Here is an 18,693-nt window from a genome sequence, read left to right as displayed (position 1 = left end):
GCTTTTTATTAAGCTCCGGACAAATTTTCAAACTTTACAATTGCTTAGAGATGAATCATCATGTTCAAAAGACTGGAGATAAAAATAGTTTTCTCCTCAAAGATGAATTTCTTGATGGCTGGGGGGGGTGGGGGGGGGATGGTCTGGTCCTTTCCTCTTTGGTCCCATCCACAAAGGATCACAAAGTTTTTCTTTCCCAAAGTACCTTCCCCTGGCATATAACTAACACCTGCAGTCATTCCCTGTAAACACATTGCTGAGCAAGCCAGGCAAACAGCTAAGACCTTCATCTCTCTCTCTCTCTCTCTCTCTCTCTCTCTCTCTCTCTCTCTCTCTCTCTCTCTCTCTCTCTCTCACACACACACACACACACACACACACCTCTCTTGCAAACCAACCGCCCAGTCTCATCCCTATCTCTTTTGCAGAACACCTGCTGAAGCCTTCCTTTCCTGTTTGCTCTCCTCTCAGACCTTACTCTCCTAACATACCTCTCCCCACTTGGCTGCTTTACTCGACTCCAACTCTAGAAGGCATTCCCAGCTAACCCACTCCTGCCAGGGATATAGGTTGGCTGTCTGTATATCTTGCTGTCTTTGTCTGTTCCTCTAATTTGAACCTCCCTCCCCTGCCCAGTTTTACCCCTATAGTTGGAGCTGACCCTCTGTGGTGATCTCTCTTCCCCTGTTTCCCTCTTGTTTTCTACTAAGCAACAAGTGTGATTATTTAAATGGAGATATCCTATGCTTAAACCGCCCTCAGTGGTCCCTGTTTCTCTGATGCCAAATCAAAACAAGCTTTAAATGAGCCAAATATCTACCAAACAGCTAAGGGGATAAAGGGTTTATTTTGGCTCATGGACTCAGAGAAGTTTCAGTCCATCATAGTGCAGAAAGCATGGGACGATGAGCACCTCGGTCTGTAGCAGAGCAGAGAACCCAGGCTGTGGCTATCCCCAGTGCGGACCAGGAAGCAAGGAAAACAGGCTAGAACCTGAAGCATATAAAATGGAAAAGGCTGGCCCTTAATGACTTAGTTCCCCAACCATGCCTTACTAAACATCCCAGGGCCTCCCAAAATAGAATCACCAACTTTGAAGCAAGTGCTCAAAACATGGGTCTATGGAGGCTTGTTCAGATTGCTAAGACTGTGTTTCTGTTGTTTTTATTGGTGTGTGCTGTTGGTGATCAAGCCTACAGCTTCCATGAGCCTTCAAGGCAAGAGTTCTACCCCTGAACTTTGTTTCCAGACCATAACATTTAAATTTCTGTTTCTACTGCCTGGATAACCTCATGTCTACTCCCTCCTTTGATCTCCAGTAAGCTCTATGGTGAACATAGAATGTATAAATAGCATAAGTACATTTATATTCCTGACCTTGTGTGCGGAAAAGCCCAGTTAGGGTAGCTAAAGATAAGGGCCTTTTGCTACTTGCTTCTAATAGCTGTGAGTCACATCTGTTGTGCAGAATGATTTCTGGGTTTTACTTTCTCGAACTAAATTTTCTCTTACTCCTTCTCCTCTACAACACATTCTTCACAGAGTAACTACAGTATTTCCAGCTTCCAACCACTCCATCCTTCCTCCTTATGAAGAAGAAATCTTCTTTCGCTTGACACTAGTGTACCCCATACAATGCTAGAGACCTTAACAGTCTCCCTCCGACTCCCCACCCAGGATTCTGAGGGAAACTTGCCAAGGTCAAAGCTGAGAAAAAAATGTGTTCTTAAACAAAACAATTAATTTACATTGGGGGCCCTTTTTTTCAGGAGTTCATGATGTGTAGTAGGATGCCTTAGAGTTTGTTTGCTGTAATCAAACACTATGATGAAGGCTACTTCTAAAAGGATGTATATCACTGAGGGCTTGCTTACAGTTTCAGAGTGTTAGTCCATGATCATCATGGTTAGGAGCATGTCCCCAGACAAGCAAGCATGGTGCTGGACAGAGACCTGAGAACTTATATTATCTTCTAGGATGCTGGGGGTGGAGACAGAGAGAAGAGACCAGGACCTAGCATCGGGCATTTGAAACCTCAAAGTCCACCCACCCCCATAATTTTTATAGCTCACAAAGAAACATGTTTACATGTATAAACTCATGAATGAAATAACTAAATATAATTACATATTGAATTACTGATTCTTGGTTATATAAAATGAGATCTTGAGCTTCGAACAACCATTTCCTACAACCAGGTTAATAGAATTTCACAGATACCAATAAAACTGTTATAAGACATTTCAAGGAGCCCTTACTGATATGATTACTTCAGACTGTTCTGACACTTTTAAACTTGAGACATTCTGAATCAGTCACATTATAACAAATATTTCACTGGCATCTTTAAATTTTTATTCTCATTAAATACTTGCTGTGGTGAGGGTTTTCGTTTTTTTAATTCATTTTAAAAGTTGCACCTCCCCTGGAATCTCTCCTTGTCACTAGATTTCTGTTTCAGTCTACCACAAATAGTAAAATTCTTGTTGACTTCTTTTTCTATCAGGTCAAACTCCCTCAATTTAGCCAGAACTGTAACAGGACAATGTACCCAGGATTTTGGTTAAGTCTTCACTCAGCAAACTCCAAATGGATCCTGCAGCAGGTCTGCTTCTGTCCTTTTCTCTTCCAATTTAAACACACCCTGCACAGCCTCACTGATGTATAAAACATCAGTACAAAATGTTGATAAGTTATTTTGCTTTTTGCCTATGTATACTGTTTTATATGATGAGCTGGGATGTTTTTCCACAGGCAAAAGTTTTCCTAAAATAAAACTATAAAAAAATAAAGTAGAATAATTTAAATATAAAATTTGCATTTGGATTTTTGCTGCTTCCTGCAGAAGAGGATGCTGTGAGCTCTCTGGAGAGGATGTTTTTGAAAATGTCTGAGGATGATCACATGACAGGTGCTATACATGTCAACATTGTATCATTGTGGGTCAGATTATCAGAGAGCATCTACCCCTGACTCCAGAGTTTATTCACGCTTCTCATTTCTTTAGGTTAAAAATAAACCATATAGTTTAACTGTGACAAAAGGATATTATGAGATATATAGTAATCAGAATGTAAAATTGCCATATAACAGGTATCTGTTCCAGAAAATATTTTGAGAATACAAATGTGAATATTTTTATTGTTTAATTCTTCACTTGAAATAGTTACAATTTCATACAAGAAATATTTCCACATTAGAATGTACAGCCCTTATGAATTTTCTTATAAAATAATGAAAATAATTATTTTATTATTTTCTGGTCCCAGTTTTTGCCTTATCCTTTTATTGGAAGGCACGGTGTGATGGTTTAGGTAAACCTAAGTTTATACGTTGGCACTATTACCCACCAACCTGTGGTTCTACAAGCAGAATAGCCAGTTCCCCTTAACTGAAAACTGAGACTGACACCTGTCAACACTGGCTAAGGTTTGAGCTCCTGACTCTGCTGAGCCAAAAGGGCAGAGAAAGGGCTGACCCTGTTACCTTTCCTAAGGCTGAGACAAAATAAAGCAACTTAAGGATGAAAAGGTTTGTTTTGTTTCAGTTTGCATCATGGTAGTGGTAGGCAAGGTTCAGTGGCTGCCTCTAGAGCAACTCAGGGATCTTCAGGGAGCAAAGAGAGATGAAGGCGAGCACCCAGCTAGCTTTCATTTTATGCAGTCTAAAGCCCCCACCTAGGAAATCAGTGCCACTTTCATTCCTGTTGCTGTGAAAAATATTCTCGCAAAAAGCAAGACAGGGAAGAAAGGGCTTGTGTGGCTTACCACTCCAGGTAACTGGTCATTACTGCCAAAAAGGCAAGGGAAGAACTTAAAATGTCATCACCACAGTAGAGAGCAGAAAGATGATCCAGCCATGGGCCCTGTTACTTGCTGCTTGCTGCATATGCCCCGCAAGTTTTCTTCACCCTTGAATGGTTTAGAGCCCAGCCATACTCAGATGTGCCCCTTATACTCAAAGTGGGTCTTTACACCTCAGTTAACAGTAAAGGCAGTTCCCCACATACACCCCACCCCAGTCCAGCAGTACAGTTATTTTTCTCTAAATTGGTTTCTCTCTAGCATTTTAATTTGTACTTCCTTAATTGCTAAGAATAAGGGACATCTTTTGTGCTATTTATTGGCCATTTTTATTTCTTCTGTTGAGAACTCTTTGTTCTCTAAAGATCCCTAGCCCATGTGTTTAGTTGGGTCATTTTTCTTGACTTTTTGTATATTTTCTTTGTATATTTTGGATATTAATCCTCTGTCAAATGAATTCTATTCTGTAGCTTTTGTCTTCACTCCATTTATTATTTTTTTTAACTGTTCAGAAGCTTTTTAGTTTTATGAGGTCCCATTTGTCAATTTCTTTTTACCTTAATTCACACAACAGGGCATCCAGAAGATAAAGTTTGTACCTCAATATAATATAAACAAAACAGTTTTCACTTTAGCTTCTTTCTCTGTGTATCATTATAAGGCTAATCCTCATTTGGCTTGATTGATCTGTTTAAGCCAATGGCGTTCCCTAGAACAATCACAGCAAGACTCAACAAGTTCATTGGCAAATCCTGGGCCTTCTCCCTAGACTAGGGTCATTTCCATTAAAAATAGTACTTGGAAGAATTAGAACAACTTCTCAACAAAATGTTTCCAGTGCTGCACAGTTATCAATAACAAATTCAATGGCACAAATTTTGCAATAGAAGTGTCATATCTTAGTAGCTCACAGAGGTAGAGAGCTGGTCTTAAAAGAGAGGACAAAGAAGGTGACTCATGGCCATGTGGTTATATTTTAAGAAAGCTGCAAACTCCTTCTGCCTAAAATATCTTTTCCATCTGCCAACTACAGTCTGAAGCTCCAACTGCACTACAGAGATTGTTGTTTGGTCCTTAATGTGGACCTTTAAAACTTTGGAAAAATAGGCACATGCCATTTAGCAAATCTCAGCTTTTAATGCCTTTCTATTGATTACGTTATCAGACTGGGAATCAGAGAGGGAAAAAGAGAGTGAGCTGTCATTCAGAGGAATATGTTTAACTGCTTGAAAATGTCACAAAAGAAGGACCTAGAATCTATGTGTCCAGTGTAATAGACAAAAATAAGGAAAAAGTGGCAGGTGGTAGAACAGTTCAGACACAGCCATTCTGCTTCCCTTGGTAATGACACCGCCCATACCACCACCTTAGTTCATCTTAGAGGGGATGTTCTGTGAGAAGAGGCTCAAGAGTCCCCAGCAAGACAAGTTCCTTATGGGAGACATTGCTGTAGAGTGGGGTGTGTCCTGGTCTATAGGATGAGAGGGGATATTGACTAATGCTCACCAGGAAGAATATCAGTCTCTAAGAACTCACTGGAAGGATTTCCATCTTCTACTATCAATAATTAAGCAACTGGGTCTATGGGACACTTGTTGATCTTCTCTGATGACAGAGAAGGGACATTGTCTAATGCAGCAAGAGCAATAGAACAAGATCCCATGACCAGCTTCCCCGTTGTGTGGGCCCAGGTATTGCTCTTTCTCTGTACTATCTTTCTTTATAACATCTTTCTGTATACTAACCTAGTTTTGAACTCATTAGAACTAAGATCTCTATCTTGTCAGGCATTGTTTTCTTAAGTGGGAATTACAACAACATACAGCAATTAAAAAAAAAATCTTCCTCAAAGTTTTAACAAACAGATGACCAAGGAAAGGGTAGAAAGAAAAGAGGGAAAGGGAGAAACTCATTTAAACTAAAAATTGCTTACATGGGGGGGGAAAGGTAAAGTTATGTAGGTAAAAGCAGTTTTTAAATTTTAAATATTTTATTGCTGTTAGCCTTTGATAACAGTATCATATATTCGTGAATATTTTTAAAAATCGGGGCCTTGGTAAAATGTCGATTTGATTTTGCTAAGATTTGTCCTTATATTTAGAATTAACGGCGTGGGAGGGGGGAAATCATCTCTGTGGCCCAGTTAGATGCTAACTGCACATGGGGGAAGAATGAATATCCTCTAAAAGTCTCTACAGCCTGAATTAAGTTTAATTTTCAAATGATAGAAAACCAAGCCGAATAAAAATGGAAACTATTGAGGTTTTGTTAACATTTTTCCCCCCAAAAGAATGAGCTACTGCTGTTTTTCAACGTGTCCTAAAGACTTGGTTAGCTACTGCTCTGGATGGTTTTCCTTCGGTGATAAAAGGTTTTCTGGGCGGTTTGAGTTAAAGCTCTTATGTAAATAGAGAGGCTTACATAATGCTCTTTAAACTACAACTTTGAAAGAGGCCTGCAGCAAGCGTACAAAGTCTGTCTCTGCCGCAAATGGCCCCAGCCAAAGTCATCCAAAACTCGTTTAAGAAAACAAGAAGGGTAAACAGAGTGTAAGCGTGTTTCAGTTCGTTTGAGCTCCCAGTATAGACAAAGAGCAAGTAAGAGGTGTTTCTCCAGACTAGCGCACGGCTTTCCGCGGTCTTTTGAGGAACGCTCCTGAGTGTCATTCACTTTGCATTTCCTTGTAAATTCTAAAGGGCAGACGCACCTAGCGCCCAGAGCCCGCTCGGACTCCTCCCAGTGACTTCTTACAGTGCGTCCTCTCCCGGAAGATGCTGAACTAGTATTGAATGCAGTTTCTGGAGTGGCACAGGCACGCTCTAGGGCGCCGCGGCGGAGGAGTCCTCTGGCTGAGCAGAGCATCTCTCAGACCGCCTGCTCCGAGAGAGGGGAACCGAGGCAACCAGGGAAGCCGCAGCTTACGCCGGTGTGTAGAGGAGCTGGAAAGTTCGAGCCCGGCAGCTGTGGCAGTGAGAGTTTGCAGGGTTTGGGGAAGAGGCATCTTTCTGCCAAAGACTTCTTAGGAGAGATTTTGAGAATACACAAGGATCCAAGGCGGTCGGGTTCCTATAGAACCGGGTGCTCGCAACAGCACTTAGTGACGCGACTCTCAGCGCGCGAGGCTGAGCCCTAGGTCACCAACACCAGGGTAGTCCTCCCAGGCCCCGCCCCACCGCTTGCTGCGGGGAATTCAAGCCGAATTTGACAGCCTTTACCCCTNCCCCCCCCCCCCCCCCCCCCAATCCCCATCCCCTGGCGCCGCCGCCACCTGGGAAGCTAACTTTCAGGCCCATTGCCACCCTGGAAAGGTACTCCATCCGGGACAGGGCGTTCCGCCAGCCAATGCGAAGTCCTAGCGTGCTCTGAGCAGTGTGTGGGGAGGCAGTGACCGCCACTGGCCCCTACCGTCTTCCAAGTTCTATTGGACTCTCGGGACAGTTCCACCCGGTGGGGTCTGGGGCGGGTGGCCAATCTCCTCCCCCACTGTTCACTTTCTCCTCTCGCCCCTTCCCCCATTCACTGGGACGCGGAGAAACGCTCTCGCTTGCATGCCCTTTACCCCTAGAAGCCTGAAGGTAGCTGAATGGAAACACTGACACGTGAAAACTCTATTCTGAGTGACTTAGAATTGGTCGCCTTGAGGTTTTAATCTTGCCCCTCTGGTCCCGCCCAGCCTTAAGAGCAGCTGTCCTAATGGTCTGCGCAGCCTCTGTGGTTCTTGAGGAAGGTGAGGGCGTTGGGAGGCGCACTGGGACTTGAGCGACCCGGACCATACACTGTATCTAGGAGAAAACTCCACAACCTAAAGGAATTTAACTCCTTGTGTATTGTTTCCAAACCAGATTCGCACGACAGCTTTCTTCTGAGCCCTGAGACCGTCAAGTCCCGATTTAGAAACCAAGAGAATGAACTGGCCATCACCAACCATCTGCTGGAGGTGGGAGATGCCCTCCCCCCTTTCTGGCCTTTTTTCTGCTCCCTCCCTATGTGCAACTGGTTTTCGCCTGCTGGAGACGTGCCCTCCCCCATCCCAACCCTACCCGAGGGCAGTCACCGAGACCGAGGCCGAGGCTAGGTCAAGCAGAGGATGATGTGCCCTGGACAGCCATGAGTGCTGTGGTCAGCATAGGTGGTATTTGGAAATATCAGCGCACCACCGATCTCTTCTAAGATTCTTTAGAAGAACCTGATCTCCATTGTTTGGATTTTAGTTGTCCCTCCCTTTCCCCTTGAGGACCACTAGGTGCGTTTACTCTCATCATCTACAAGTTGAACCATAAGCTAAGTGATTTCTAGTCTTAGAGAAAGGGCCACGATGTTTGTTGGCTGGACAGTCTATTTTGCTGACCTGAGAGACTAGCTGATAATCCACTCTAGTCGTTGGCTACCACAAAAGGTCCCTCTAGAGCTCCAGATCCACCTGGGGACCACCTGCCAAACTCCCTGCCCTCCAGCGACCATCAGCAATGCAAAGTCAGAATGAGTTTAACTCTCTTTCTTGTGACCCCCTGTCTTGGTTCTCTCCCAGTGAGTGTCTGAAAGAAAAAATGACCCACAGTTAAGGAAACCCCTGTGCACTTGCCACTGTCTCCCTGAAACCTGGAAATGAAAATAGAACTCGTTTGATGTATGAGGAGATGTTATCTAATTAGGATGTAAGAAATTTAATCTTTCTAGCATGCAGGTCATATAATTAATGTTAATTTAACGCTCAAATTCTCAGTCATTAATTTTTATTCTCTTAAATGCAGTTTGGCAGGGGCCTCTGATCCAGGGCAATGGATTTTACTGGATGTGAGAGCACTCTTGGTGTTAGGAGTGACTCACTGCAAACCTTCCTATCCCAATAACAAGATCACATCATGTATGCATTATTAAGCTACATAATTGAACAGTCTATAGTTTGCATATCAGACTATTAAAATAATGTGTTTTGCTTTTCTCTGAACACGTATTGTTCAAGCCTCTGCGAATATGTGGTGATTCTGATAATTATCACCAAATTACAGCAAATGTTCTCTTCATTAACATGATTTCTTTCAAGCCTTTTTAAAATGTGAATATCATTATGAATTAAGGGACTTCTTCCAAAGTTATACAAACTTTTATTTAAAGGAACTTGTCATTAGGAGAGAAAGGATGTATTTTAAAGGGTGGAACTAGAGTGATACATTTATTTGACTTTAAAATGGTTTCCTCCGGTCAAGTAAAAGTTTTCCTTTTAGCTTTCTGTGAAGCGTCTAGGATGGAGACAAAGAGAAGGAGAGAGGGAGAGTGAAGGGAGGAGAAAGAAAACGTCAGGCTTAGACGTTACTGTGCAGTGAGAAGGCTGTTAAGGTCCCCAATTCTCTGCAGAAAGCTAATGTCACCAAGGAAAATCCTGACTGCTTATCTGCCCTATCATTAACGGTGGCTCTTGCTTTAAAAAGTATAAGCTCAGAATTTTCCGAAGCTAACAGTTTATTTACTAACTAAACACTGTTATCCCAGTCCTGAGCTGTACTGTTGGAGAAACGATACACACGGGAATAAAACCAAAAAGACTTCATTGCAGCCTTCCCTCACAATGTCTTCAAAGCTGAATAGCAGGGCATGTTTCGTTGTTGATCTTTTTTTTTTCCCTAACTATTGCAAAATAAAAGTCTTTTTTAAATGTGAAAGTTTTACATGGCCATCGACTTTACTTTTGAGTGAACTTTCCCTTTGAGAGATCCTGAAACTCTTATAAGGGGTCACTGTGGCCCAGGTGTTGCCACTGCTTCTTGGTTGGTTTTGGAGCTCTCTAGTCCTTTTCTGAGTCGCCTGCGGAGCCATTTGTTGCTGTCAGTTCTGGTGGGAAGGGAGCTTCAGCCACAGGGAAAGAAAGTGTTAGGAGTTTGAGAGAGTTTAGGATTTTCTTTCTTTTTTCTTTCTTTCTTTTTTTCCAAACATAATAAGACTGGAAAAGAGTAGGGGTGAACATTCTCTCAGAACCCGCAGTAATCGTCCTGCTCCTTGCTAATGGACACCGCCTCCCTTACCCCCCCCCCCCAAGCTCGGTGCTGGGGTCCCCGGGGCCCCTCTTCTGGAGGCTGCAGTCGGTTCTCTGGTAAAAAGTGCCAGGCCTTCGGCGGCACTTTTATTTTGGCTGAGAAGAGGGAGCCCTGCTCCCAGGACCAAGGGGAGCTAACTGAGCCCTTCTGTTTGGATTTCCCTGCTCGCTATAGCAACCAGAAGCATCAGGACAAAAATGCGCCCTCCCTGGACAATGGCCCGGCCTCCCGCTTCTCGCCCTTGTCTTCCTTCCCGGAAAGCAGCCAGGACCTGACTCGGCGATCGCCAGCCAGGGACGCCCCCCCCCCTCCTTTCTACGCCTTCCCTAGCAGTCCCTCTGGAGGTCGGGACTCCACTCCAGGACCGCTGCAACCCCTTTCCCCACACCCCTGCTGATCTCGGGTGCAGGAGGAGGCCAGGACTGCGGGACCCCGGCCGAGATCCCGAGATCTCGCAGCAAAGTTCTCAGCCAGATGGGGGAATAAGGTGATGGTGAGCCTGTGGAACAGAAACACCAAGTTTTTTTTTTCCAGGATTAAAAATTAATTGGGGTTATCCATGAAGTAGACTTCACCTGTATGACAGGGAGCGCGCACGCGCGAACGCTCACGTAAATACAATCATCCTACGTCGGATCCTAAGCAGGAACCCCCACTTTCTTTCACTCTTCCAAGGTTAATTAAGTTCCCTTCCAAGAACTAAACTCCACGCCTATTCATTATTCTCTCCTTTTGACCTAGGGCATTAAAATAATCGGGCCTGTGACTCTGCCCAGTCCTCTCTCAATTTTGCATGCAATGCTGAAGCCAGGGCTGTCCTAGATTGCCACCGAAATTTTTCAGAAAAAGCAAAGAAGTCTCAGTATTCCCTCTACTTAAGTTTTCCTTTCCCCAGATCTTTACCAGGCAATTTACAGACCAAGGAACTGCATTCTGAAAATTCTTGCTTAGAAATAATTCCATCCTTAACTTTTTAAATATATATTCAGAGGTTCATAAATTGACCGAATTGAAAGTCGGGGACATAGGACTAGGTCTTGGAAAGCATTTACTACCACTGTGGTTAACTGCTCTCAAGAAAACATCTCTCTAAGACACCACCCCTCTCCTGCTGGCTGAGGTCCCCAGTACCAATGACACAATTGCTAAGTGTACTTGTACAATTTGGAAGGGATTTGCATTCATGCTTTGTGCTGCCGGAATAAGAGAACAGAAGTCTAACTTCAACTGAAAACAGCCTGTTTCTTTCAGGGACAAAGAACCAAAACCAGCCCTTGGCTTTACTGAAGAACTGATAACTCTTCTGTTCTGTGAGCAGGTGCGCAGCTGACCTGGCTTGCCTTCTTCTAATCAGACTGTTCCAGACTGCTACCTACCCAAACTTCATCTCAGAACACTTCCAAATGCTTTAGAGCCTAGAAGGTTTCTGTTCAAGTCCCTTGAATTTATCAAAGTGTTGCCATTCCCTCTGGTGGCCATCCATCCACCTGCCTTAGGATAAATTAGAAAAAAAAAAAAACACACACACCTTTAGGTTTCATTGTTAGAAATTTATTTAACCTCTGGTACTTTGACAATGAAATTTCAAGGAAGTGAACTAAAAGGCTCAAAGCCCTTCATGTTCTGTTCCTGAGATTTCAGCTCCTCCACACAGGGTCTGTCTAGCTTGTCCCTGAAATGCATCCTTTATATTTACACCTTCTTCTGGCCTCATATTCAACACTCAAAACTTAGCAGGCTTTCTTTGGTAATTTACTCTAAGTAATCCCAGAAACAGCTTACACTGTCTGGGTTATGTGGAGTTAGAAGTCTTCAAACCTGTTTATAAAATGTTCACTTTGTGAGTACAAGGAGTGGGTCATTTTAATGAGGAGATCCATAGCTTGAAGAAGGGAAAAGAAATTAATGAATGCAAACAATTTCAAATCCAAACAATGTCAAATACCACTGAACAGTACATTTCAATGGAGTACTTAGTAGGTAGTTAAAAATAAACAGAATTGTGTGCACACAAGCAATCAACAAACTAACTTGCCATGTATATGAGTTAAGGTGCTTCACCTTTCAGAAAGTTTGTGCTTTTTCACCTTTGTTTTTGCTTTGTCCTGTTTTTCCATTGATGTGGGGACAGACAAACATTCAGTAATTTGCAAAATGTGTTTATCCATGGAACATAAAATTCTAAATGGGGGATCTTTATTCAAGAGACAAAGCATAGCTACATAATTACAATTAATTTTTTTCAGGTAAATTTTATTTTGTATCTCCTAAGAACATACAACTTGGAAATGCGTTTTCTAGGCTCCTTATAAATGTATTCCCCAAGGCCTCAGTTCTTGAAGCTTAAAGGCAGTTTTCATTAAAGCAACCAGCTGCCTCTTTGTGTGGAGTGGTCCTTAAAGCTGTAGCTCTGAGGTCGGAGCCTCAGTTTTGACATTCTGTAGACTCTGGGCAAAGACGTTCCATTCAGATGTGGGGAGAAGAGGTCTCCATCAAGCAGCTGCTGGCACTAGAAGAGCAGAAAGAAAGGGGGAGGAGGAGGAGGAGGAGGAGGAGGAGGAGGTAATCCCACCCAAGGTGGATGTACCTTTTTTGAAAAGCAATGATCTCCTTTACATAATTTTAAGCCAGTTGCCACTTTTACTCTTCCAATGACCACCTAAGAAAATCCCTTTTGTTTTCTGTTGTTACCTGATTTCTACTTTACTGAGATTGCATAACGAAGCAAAATGTAAATCTATCAAATGAATGTCATCTCTCCTGTTTCAGTAACACTGTTTTCAGTTCCGTGTACAAAAATGGTTAGGTACACCTTCCGTCAATATCTAGCATAAAGAAATACATAAACAACATTTTATGTATTTATGAAGTGAGAGTGTTTGCTACTTAACAAGCTAGAGTTCAAGTTCCAGAGCTTGAACTGCTCTCCTAAATATTACTAAGGGGACAATTTGGGGATTCTTGAATCAAGAGGCTGTTTGCCGCTTTTCAAACACAGTCTCTCAGTCTGTGTGTGTGTGTGTGTGTGTGTGTGTGTGTGTGTGTGTGTGTGGTTTTTAGCATTGTTGTGTCTGGTTGTCTTCCCTCTACCGAGTGCATTCTAATCTCAGGAAGCCCACACCACTTCATACCAGTGCAACCACAGTACCGCTGAATAACGCCCTTCCAGAAGATCTGAGAGAACCTGAGGTGCAGCCTAAGACAAGACCTCTCCATTGTAGTGCAGCAACTCCAGCCGTAGGGTCTCTGGGGGTTAGGCAGTCCTCGCCCCAGGCAGAGAGGCCAGCACCAAGTGCTTTCTCAGCCATTGTCCTAGCAAGTGCACTGGAGGAGCTGTGCCAGAGTGAGGCAGATATCACCGCTTCTTGTCAGTTCAAAGAGTGTGTTAAGGTTGTTTGAAATCCTCTCCACGTCATCGTAAGCAGCCTCGGTCTTTGAACAGCTGCTTTGAACAGTGAAAAAGAACAAGCTGAATCAAAAGCCAAAGGAGTCTACCCAAGACACCTTCAATGCACTATTTCAGGCAGAGACTGGCAAGCAAACAGGCGGTCTCTTCCCTGACTTGGTCAGTAAGAAGAACCGAGTCAATGACCGTGAGACTAGAGAGAGCCCCCCCCCCCCTTTACCCAATTTGGAGCTAAAACCTTAGAGAGCCAAGGTTTCTGGAGCCCCTGAGCTGCTAGATCTGCTACAAGCGGAGGAGGCGCGCGGGGCGTGGGGAGGTGGGGAGGACTCCCAGATGCTCCGAACCCCGCTTTCGAGCCAACCAGGCCCCCAGCGACAGGCGAAGGCAGTCTGGGCTCATGGAGGGGTGAAGAGGGGCGGTGCTCCAAGTGGAGCTGCGCTCCTCTCCCGGCCCTCCCCTCCACTGGCCCTGCAGGGTGTGTGTGTGTGTGTGTGTGTGTGTGGGTGTGTGGGTGTGTGTGTGTGTACGCGCGCACGCGCGCGCGAGCGTGTGTGAAAACGGAGGCTGAGGCCCCTTGGCGGGACACCATTTAGTATACTCCCGGGTACAACCCCCCCCCCCCACACACACACACCCAGCTAGACCAGTTGGGGAGCCACTTCGAGCTAGTCCAGTCGCACGCCTGCGGATAAGGCGGGGCTGGGGGGCGGGAGTGCAGTTCTGGGACGTCAAAATAGGGAGGATCTGCTGGCATTAACCGACAGTGGAGTCCCATCACAATAAGTTCTGATGTTCACGTGCTGCCTCCTCACCACCACCGTCAGGCGCATACACTTAGCGTCCTATGCCTAGGGTACCCCTGGGGGAGGGAGTTCTTAACCTAGGTAGCCACACATCCATCGGAAAAAAATCTGGAAACTTAATTATTCCCTTGAGAGTATCATCCTACAGGCTGAGAAAAATCTTCTAAAAGCAACAACCAAAAAAAAAAAAAAAGAAAAGAAAAGAAAAGAAAACCCCACAAAACAAACAAACAAACAAACAAAAACCAATGTGAAATTAAATAGGAACAGAAGGTCACCTCCCTTTACTGGCGGAGAAAGGAGATGTCCTCCGCACACTGCTTTAAGTCCTTTCAAGCAGCTGAATTCTTCCGCAGGTTGGAGATTTGAACTCCTGGGGAAGCAAGAAAGCCAAGCCGGGAGGGCTGGGAAGGAAGACAGCTGGGGAGAGACGTGGACATTTCACAACCCGGCAATATATCCTACTGGGCACGTAGGCTACACCTCCAGAGGACAAGAGGAAGTTGCCTCTCCCGCCGCCCCCGGCCGAGGGCGCAAACTAAAAAATCACCCTCAGCAGACGCTGAGTCTGCGCACTGAGAAGGGTGGAACTTTTCAATGTTTCCTGGCCCCGCAAAGTTACTAAATTTCTAACAGCCCGGAAAGGCGCAGCCTAAGTGGCTGTGCGTTCGCTATGGGACTCTAAGCCGTGAGGAGCGGAGCTGAGCAGGTGAGCGTGAGCAGGTGGAGCTCGGTCCTGCTGGCTCCGATGGGCGCGCCCCTCCCCTGGCCGGTTCTGTCCCCTCCATACACTTTCATAAACACAGAACACGTGGAGATTCGCAGTCAAGGCTCTTTGCCGGGGCCGGTGCTCAACCGCGGTGATTTATAAACAATTCAGCCACTCCCGGAAGAGCACCACATCTCGTTAGTCGTGATGAATTTTTCTGGCCCGCTCCATTCTGCTGTCTAGATGAAGATGCTCCGAGGCCCTAAAATGCTCCCTCTGAGCCTTAATTTGGCCGAAAGAACCAGCCGGAGTTCTACCCCGCGCTGGGCCAGAGCGCAGAAGCGGGGAGGCCATTTGTGATCCCCCGGGTCTTTCTTTTACCCGCAATAACTTTTGATTCGCTGTGCTGTGCCTGCGTGCGACCCACTCCCCGGCTGTGCTCTCTGGTCTCGCCTCCCAGGACCGGAGTTTGAGCTTAGATCTCTGCTAACCTGCTCTCAGGCAGGCGTGGCGCGCATGCTGGCAAGACATCCAGCGCCTTGGGAATTGGAGGCAGGATGTTCTGTCTCCCGGCAGATCCCTGCAGCGGGCCCTGGGTCCTGCTCGAGAGTTTACCGATAAAAGCAGAGCAGAAGGCTAAGCACCAACTCCCGCCGCTGCACCCCCATTCCTCCCCCGCTCTAGTTACTACTTAGAGAGAACTCCCCCGCACCAGCCCGCTCGTCGATCTTCCTCCCTTTTGCCCGGGTTAACGCGAAAGTTGCACAAACAGGCCTGGAGCGCGATTAAAAAAAAAAAAAACACGCGCTGCCCCTGCTGCGCGGCTTTCCAGAGCGGCGCTCGGCGGCTTGCACCAGTCCGAGGCCGCTAGCTCGCTCTCCCTGCAGCCTCGCACAAGGCAAAGGTCTGCCTACGAAAGCTCCAGGCTCTCTGATCCAAAACCTTTGTGCGCACTCGACTGTCAGTGGGGCACACGCTTCCAGAGTTTTCAGTTTCAGAGTGCTGAGCTGTTAGAGTAGGAAACTCTGTGCTACTGGAGTTACTCAAAAGCCAGGGCGTAGGTTGAGTCTGCTTCTACCGGAGAGTCTTTTGAGAAAGATTAGGATAAAATTGGATCTGGAGTGTAAGGGATCTTTGTTACTGGGATGAAGGGGATGGCAAGGGGTCTTTATTTGACGAGAAAAGTATCCGTACGGGACACCTGTGCGCTGTAATTCTAACTATAGAGGAAAAGAAGGCTTCGATGGGAGATATTAGTCTAGCTTTGGCTCTCGTTCTAGGTTTAAATGACGTTGGTCCGCGCGCGCACGAGGAGTGTGTGTGTGTGTGTGTGTGTGTGTGTGTGTGTTCCTAGGAGAATGGAAATCGTACTCCTGCTGGCTGACTCGGTGCGACCCAGTCTTTCTCTTCCACCATCCACAACCCCCACCCACCCACCCACCCCGCGCGACCTATTGGGAAGAGAAAGTAGACTCCCTCCCATACAAGTCTTCCAAGCCGCTGTAGTCCACCAGAGCGCCTGGACCGACCGCCCGGCTGCTGGGTTTCTCAGCCTAGGAGACAGATGGGGGGCGGGGCCCATCCGAGTGGGGCGGTGGAGGCCGGGGACAGAAGAGAGGGGGGTGAGAACTAAGAGAATCTGAATCGCTGAGCTAGGGGTGGGGGGTACCAGAGGAAGGACTGAGAAGACTGGGCGCCCAAGGGAAGAAGAGGGGGGTACAGCTCTACACCAATCACTGGCTCCGGTCTGGGAGGTTGCTAGCGGTATCCACGTAAATCAAAGGGCGCAGAGCCAATGGGAGGGGGTGGAGGGGGCGGGGCCCAGGCGCGTGCCGCTGCGAGCGGGCTCTGCCAAGAGAGCGGGAGAGAGCTTGAGAGCGCGGGGAGAGGGGGGAGCGCCCAGCGAGTCAGAGAGTGAGCGAGAGCGAGAGGAGGGAGAGGAGGAGAAAGAGCGAGGGCGGGCGGGCGGGCGGGAGGCAGCGCGGCAGCAGCAGTAATAGCAAGAGCAGCAACAGAAGGCGTCGGAGCGGGCGTCGGAGCTGCCCGCTAGGGGAGAGAGAGAGAGAGAAAGAGAGAGAGAGAGTGGGAGAAGCGGGCGGGCGAGCGAGGAGAGAGAGAGCCCAAGGCAGAAAAGTAACTGTCAAATGCGCGGCTCCTTTAACCAGAGCGCCCAGTCCGGCTCCGAGAGTCATGGCGACCGCAGCGTCTAACCACTACAGCCTGCTCACCTCCAGCGCCTCCATCGTACACGCCGAGCCGCCTGGCGGCATGCAGCAGGGTGCAGGGGGCTACCGCGAGGCGCAGAGCCTGGTGCAGGGCGACTACGGCGCGCTGCAGAGCAACGGGCACCCGCTCAGCCACGCTCACCAGTGGATCACCGCGCTGTCCCACGGCGGCGGCGGCGGGGGCGGCGGCGGCGGTGGAGGAGGCGGGGGAGGCGGCGGGGGAGGCGGCGACGGCTCCCCGTGGTCCACCAGCCCCCTAGGCCAGCCGGACATCAAGCCCTCGGTGGTGGTACAGCAGGGTGGCCGAGGCGACGAGCTGCACGGGCCAGGAGCGCTGCAGCAACAACACCAACAGCAACAGCAGCAGCAGCAACAGCAGCAGCAGCAGCAGCAGCAACAGCAGCAGCAACAACAACAGCGACCGCCACATCTGGTGCACCACGCTGCCAACCACCATCCCGGGCCCGGGGCATGGCGGAGTGCGGCGGCTGCAGCTCACCTCCCTCCCTCCATGGGAGCTTCCAACGGCGGTTTGCTCTATTCGCAGCCCAGCTTCACGGTGAACGGCATGCTGGGCGCAGGAGGGCAGCCGGCTGGGCTGCACCACCACGGCCTGAGGGACGCCCACGATGAGCCACACCATGCAGACCACCACCCGCATCCGCACTCTCACCCACACCAGCAACCGCCCCCGCCACCTCCCCCACAAGGCCCACCGGGCCACCCAGGCGCGCACCACGACCCGCACTCGGACGAGGACACGCCGACCTCAGACGACCTGGAGCAGTTCGCCAAGCAATTCAAGCAGAGGCGGATCAAACTCGGATTTACTCAAGCAGACGTGGGGCTGGCGCTTGGCACCCTGTACGGCAACGTGTTCTCGCAGACCACCATCTGCAGGTTTGAGGCCCTGCAGCTGAGCTTCAAGAACATGTGCAAGCTGAAGCCTTTGTTGAACAAGTGGTTGGAAGAGGCAGACTCATCCTCGGGCAGCCCCACCAGCATAGACAAGATCGCAGCGCAAGGGCGCAAACGGAAAAAGCGGACCTCCATCGAGGTGAGCGTCAAGGGGGCTCTGGAGAGCCATTTCCTCAAATGCCCTAAGCCCTCGGCCCAGGAGATCACCTCCCTCGCGGACAGCTTACAGCTGGAGAAGGAGGTGGTGAGAGTTTGGTTTTGTAACAGGAGACAGAAAGAGAAAAGGATGACCCCTCCCGGAGGGACTCTGCCGGGCGCCGAGGATGTGTATGGGGGGAGTAGGGACACGCCACCACACCACGGGGTGCAGACGCCCGTCCAGTGAACTCAAGCGGGGGAGGGGCAGAGCTTGGGGCTCCCCTCCCCTTTGGTCCACAGTCTTTCCTGGGACCTCTGTTATCCCTCTAACTTCTGATTGTTTTTTTTTTTTTTTTTAATTATTATTTTCCCGGTCCCTTAAAAAAGGAGAAAAAAATAGAGAAAATAAGGAGAAAGGAAAGTAAAACACTGGACTATCCTATATCAGGTAGCAGGTGTAATAATGGTTTTTGACCTTTGCAGACGAGAGTACCCAGGCAATGAAGTAGAATGTCTCCTAGTGAGAATGAAGTGTGTGTGTGTATGTGTATGTGTGTGTGTGTGTGTGTGTGTGTGTGTGTGTGTGTGTGTGTGTAGAGAGAGAGAGAGAGAGGGAGAAAGATTAGTTGTCAGACATGGTGCTGAAAATCAAGTCTGAG

The 18,693-nt window shown here is 47.5% G+C and overlaps 1 protein-coding gene and 1 long non-coding RNA gene across 2 annotated transcripts; one reads left to right on the top strand and one right to left on the bottom strand.

Annotated features, from left to right (window-relative positions):
• Window positions 1–12,063: 12,063 nt before the first annotated feature.
• LOC110292133 lies at window positions 12,064–14,464 on the bottom strand. The gene is made up of 3 exons (XR_002377665.2): window positions 14,323–14,464; window positions 12,967–13,277; window positions 12,064–12,344 (listed from the first exon to the last, which is right to left on the bottom strand). It is a non-coding gene; the product is annotated as an uncharacterized LOC110292133 (long non-coding RNA).
• A 2,322-nt stretch (window positions 14,465–16,786) lies between these two features.
• Window positions 16,787–18,420, top strand: Pou3f2 (POU class 3 homeobox 2). The gene has a single exon (XM_021161401.1). It carries the CDS (start codon window positions 16,944–16,946, stop codon window positions 18,279–18,281), a length of 1,338 nt encoding a protein of 445 aa, XP_021017060.1. The 5' UTR covers window positions 16,787–16,943; the 3' UTR covers window positions 18,282–18,420.
• The last annotated feature ends 273 nt before the right edge of the window (window positions 18,421–18,693 follow it).

The sequence above is a fragment of the Mus caroli genome, chromosome 4 (assembly GCF_900094665.2).
Source record: "Mus caroli chromosome 4, CAROLI_EIJ_v1.1, whole genome shotgun sequence".
In the NCBI taxonomy this organism is placed as follows: domain Eukaryota; kingdom Metazoa; phylum Chordata; class Mammalia; order Rodentia; family Muridae; genus Mus; species Mus caroli.
Note: the sequence above shows the minus strand (reverse complement) of the source record. Positions and strands in the feature narration are given on the sequence as shown.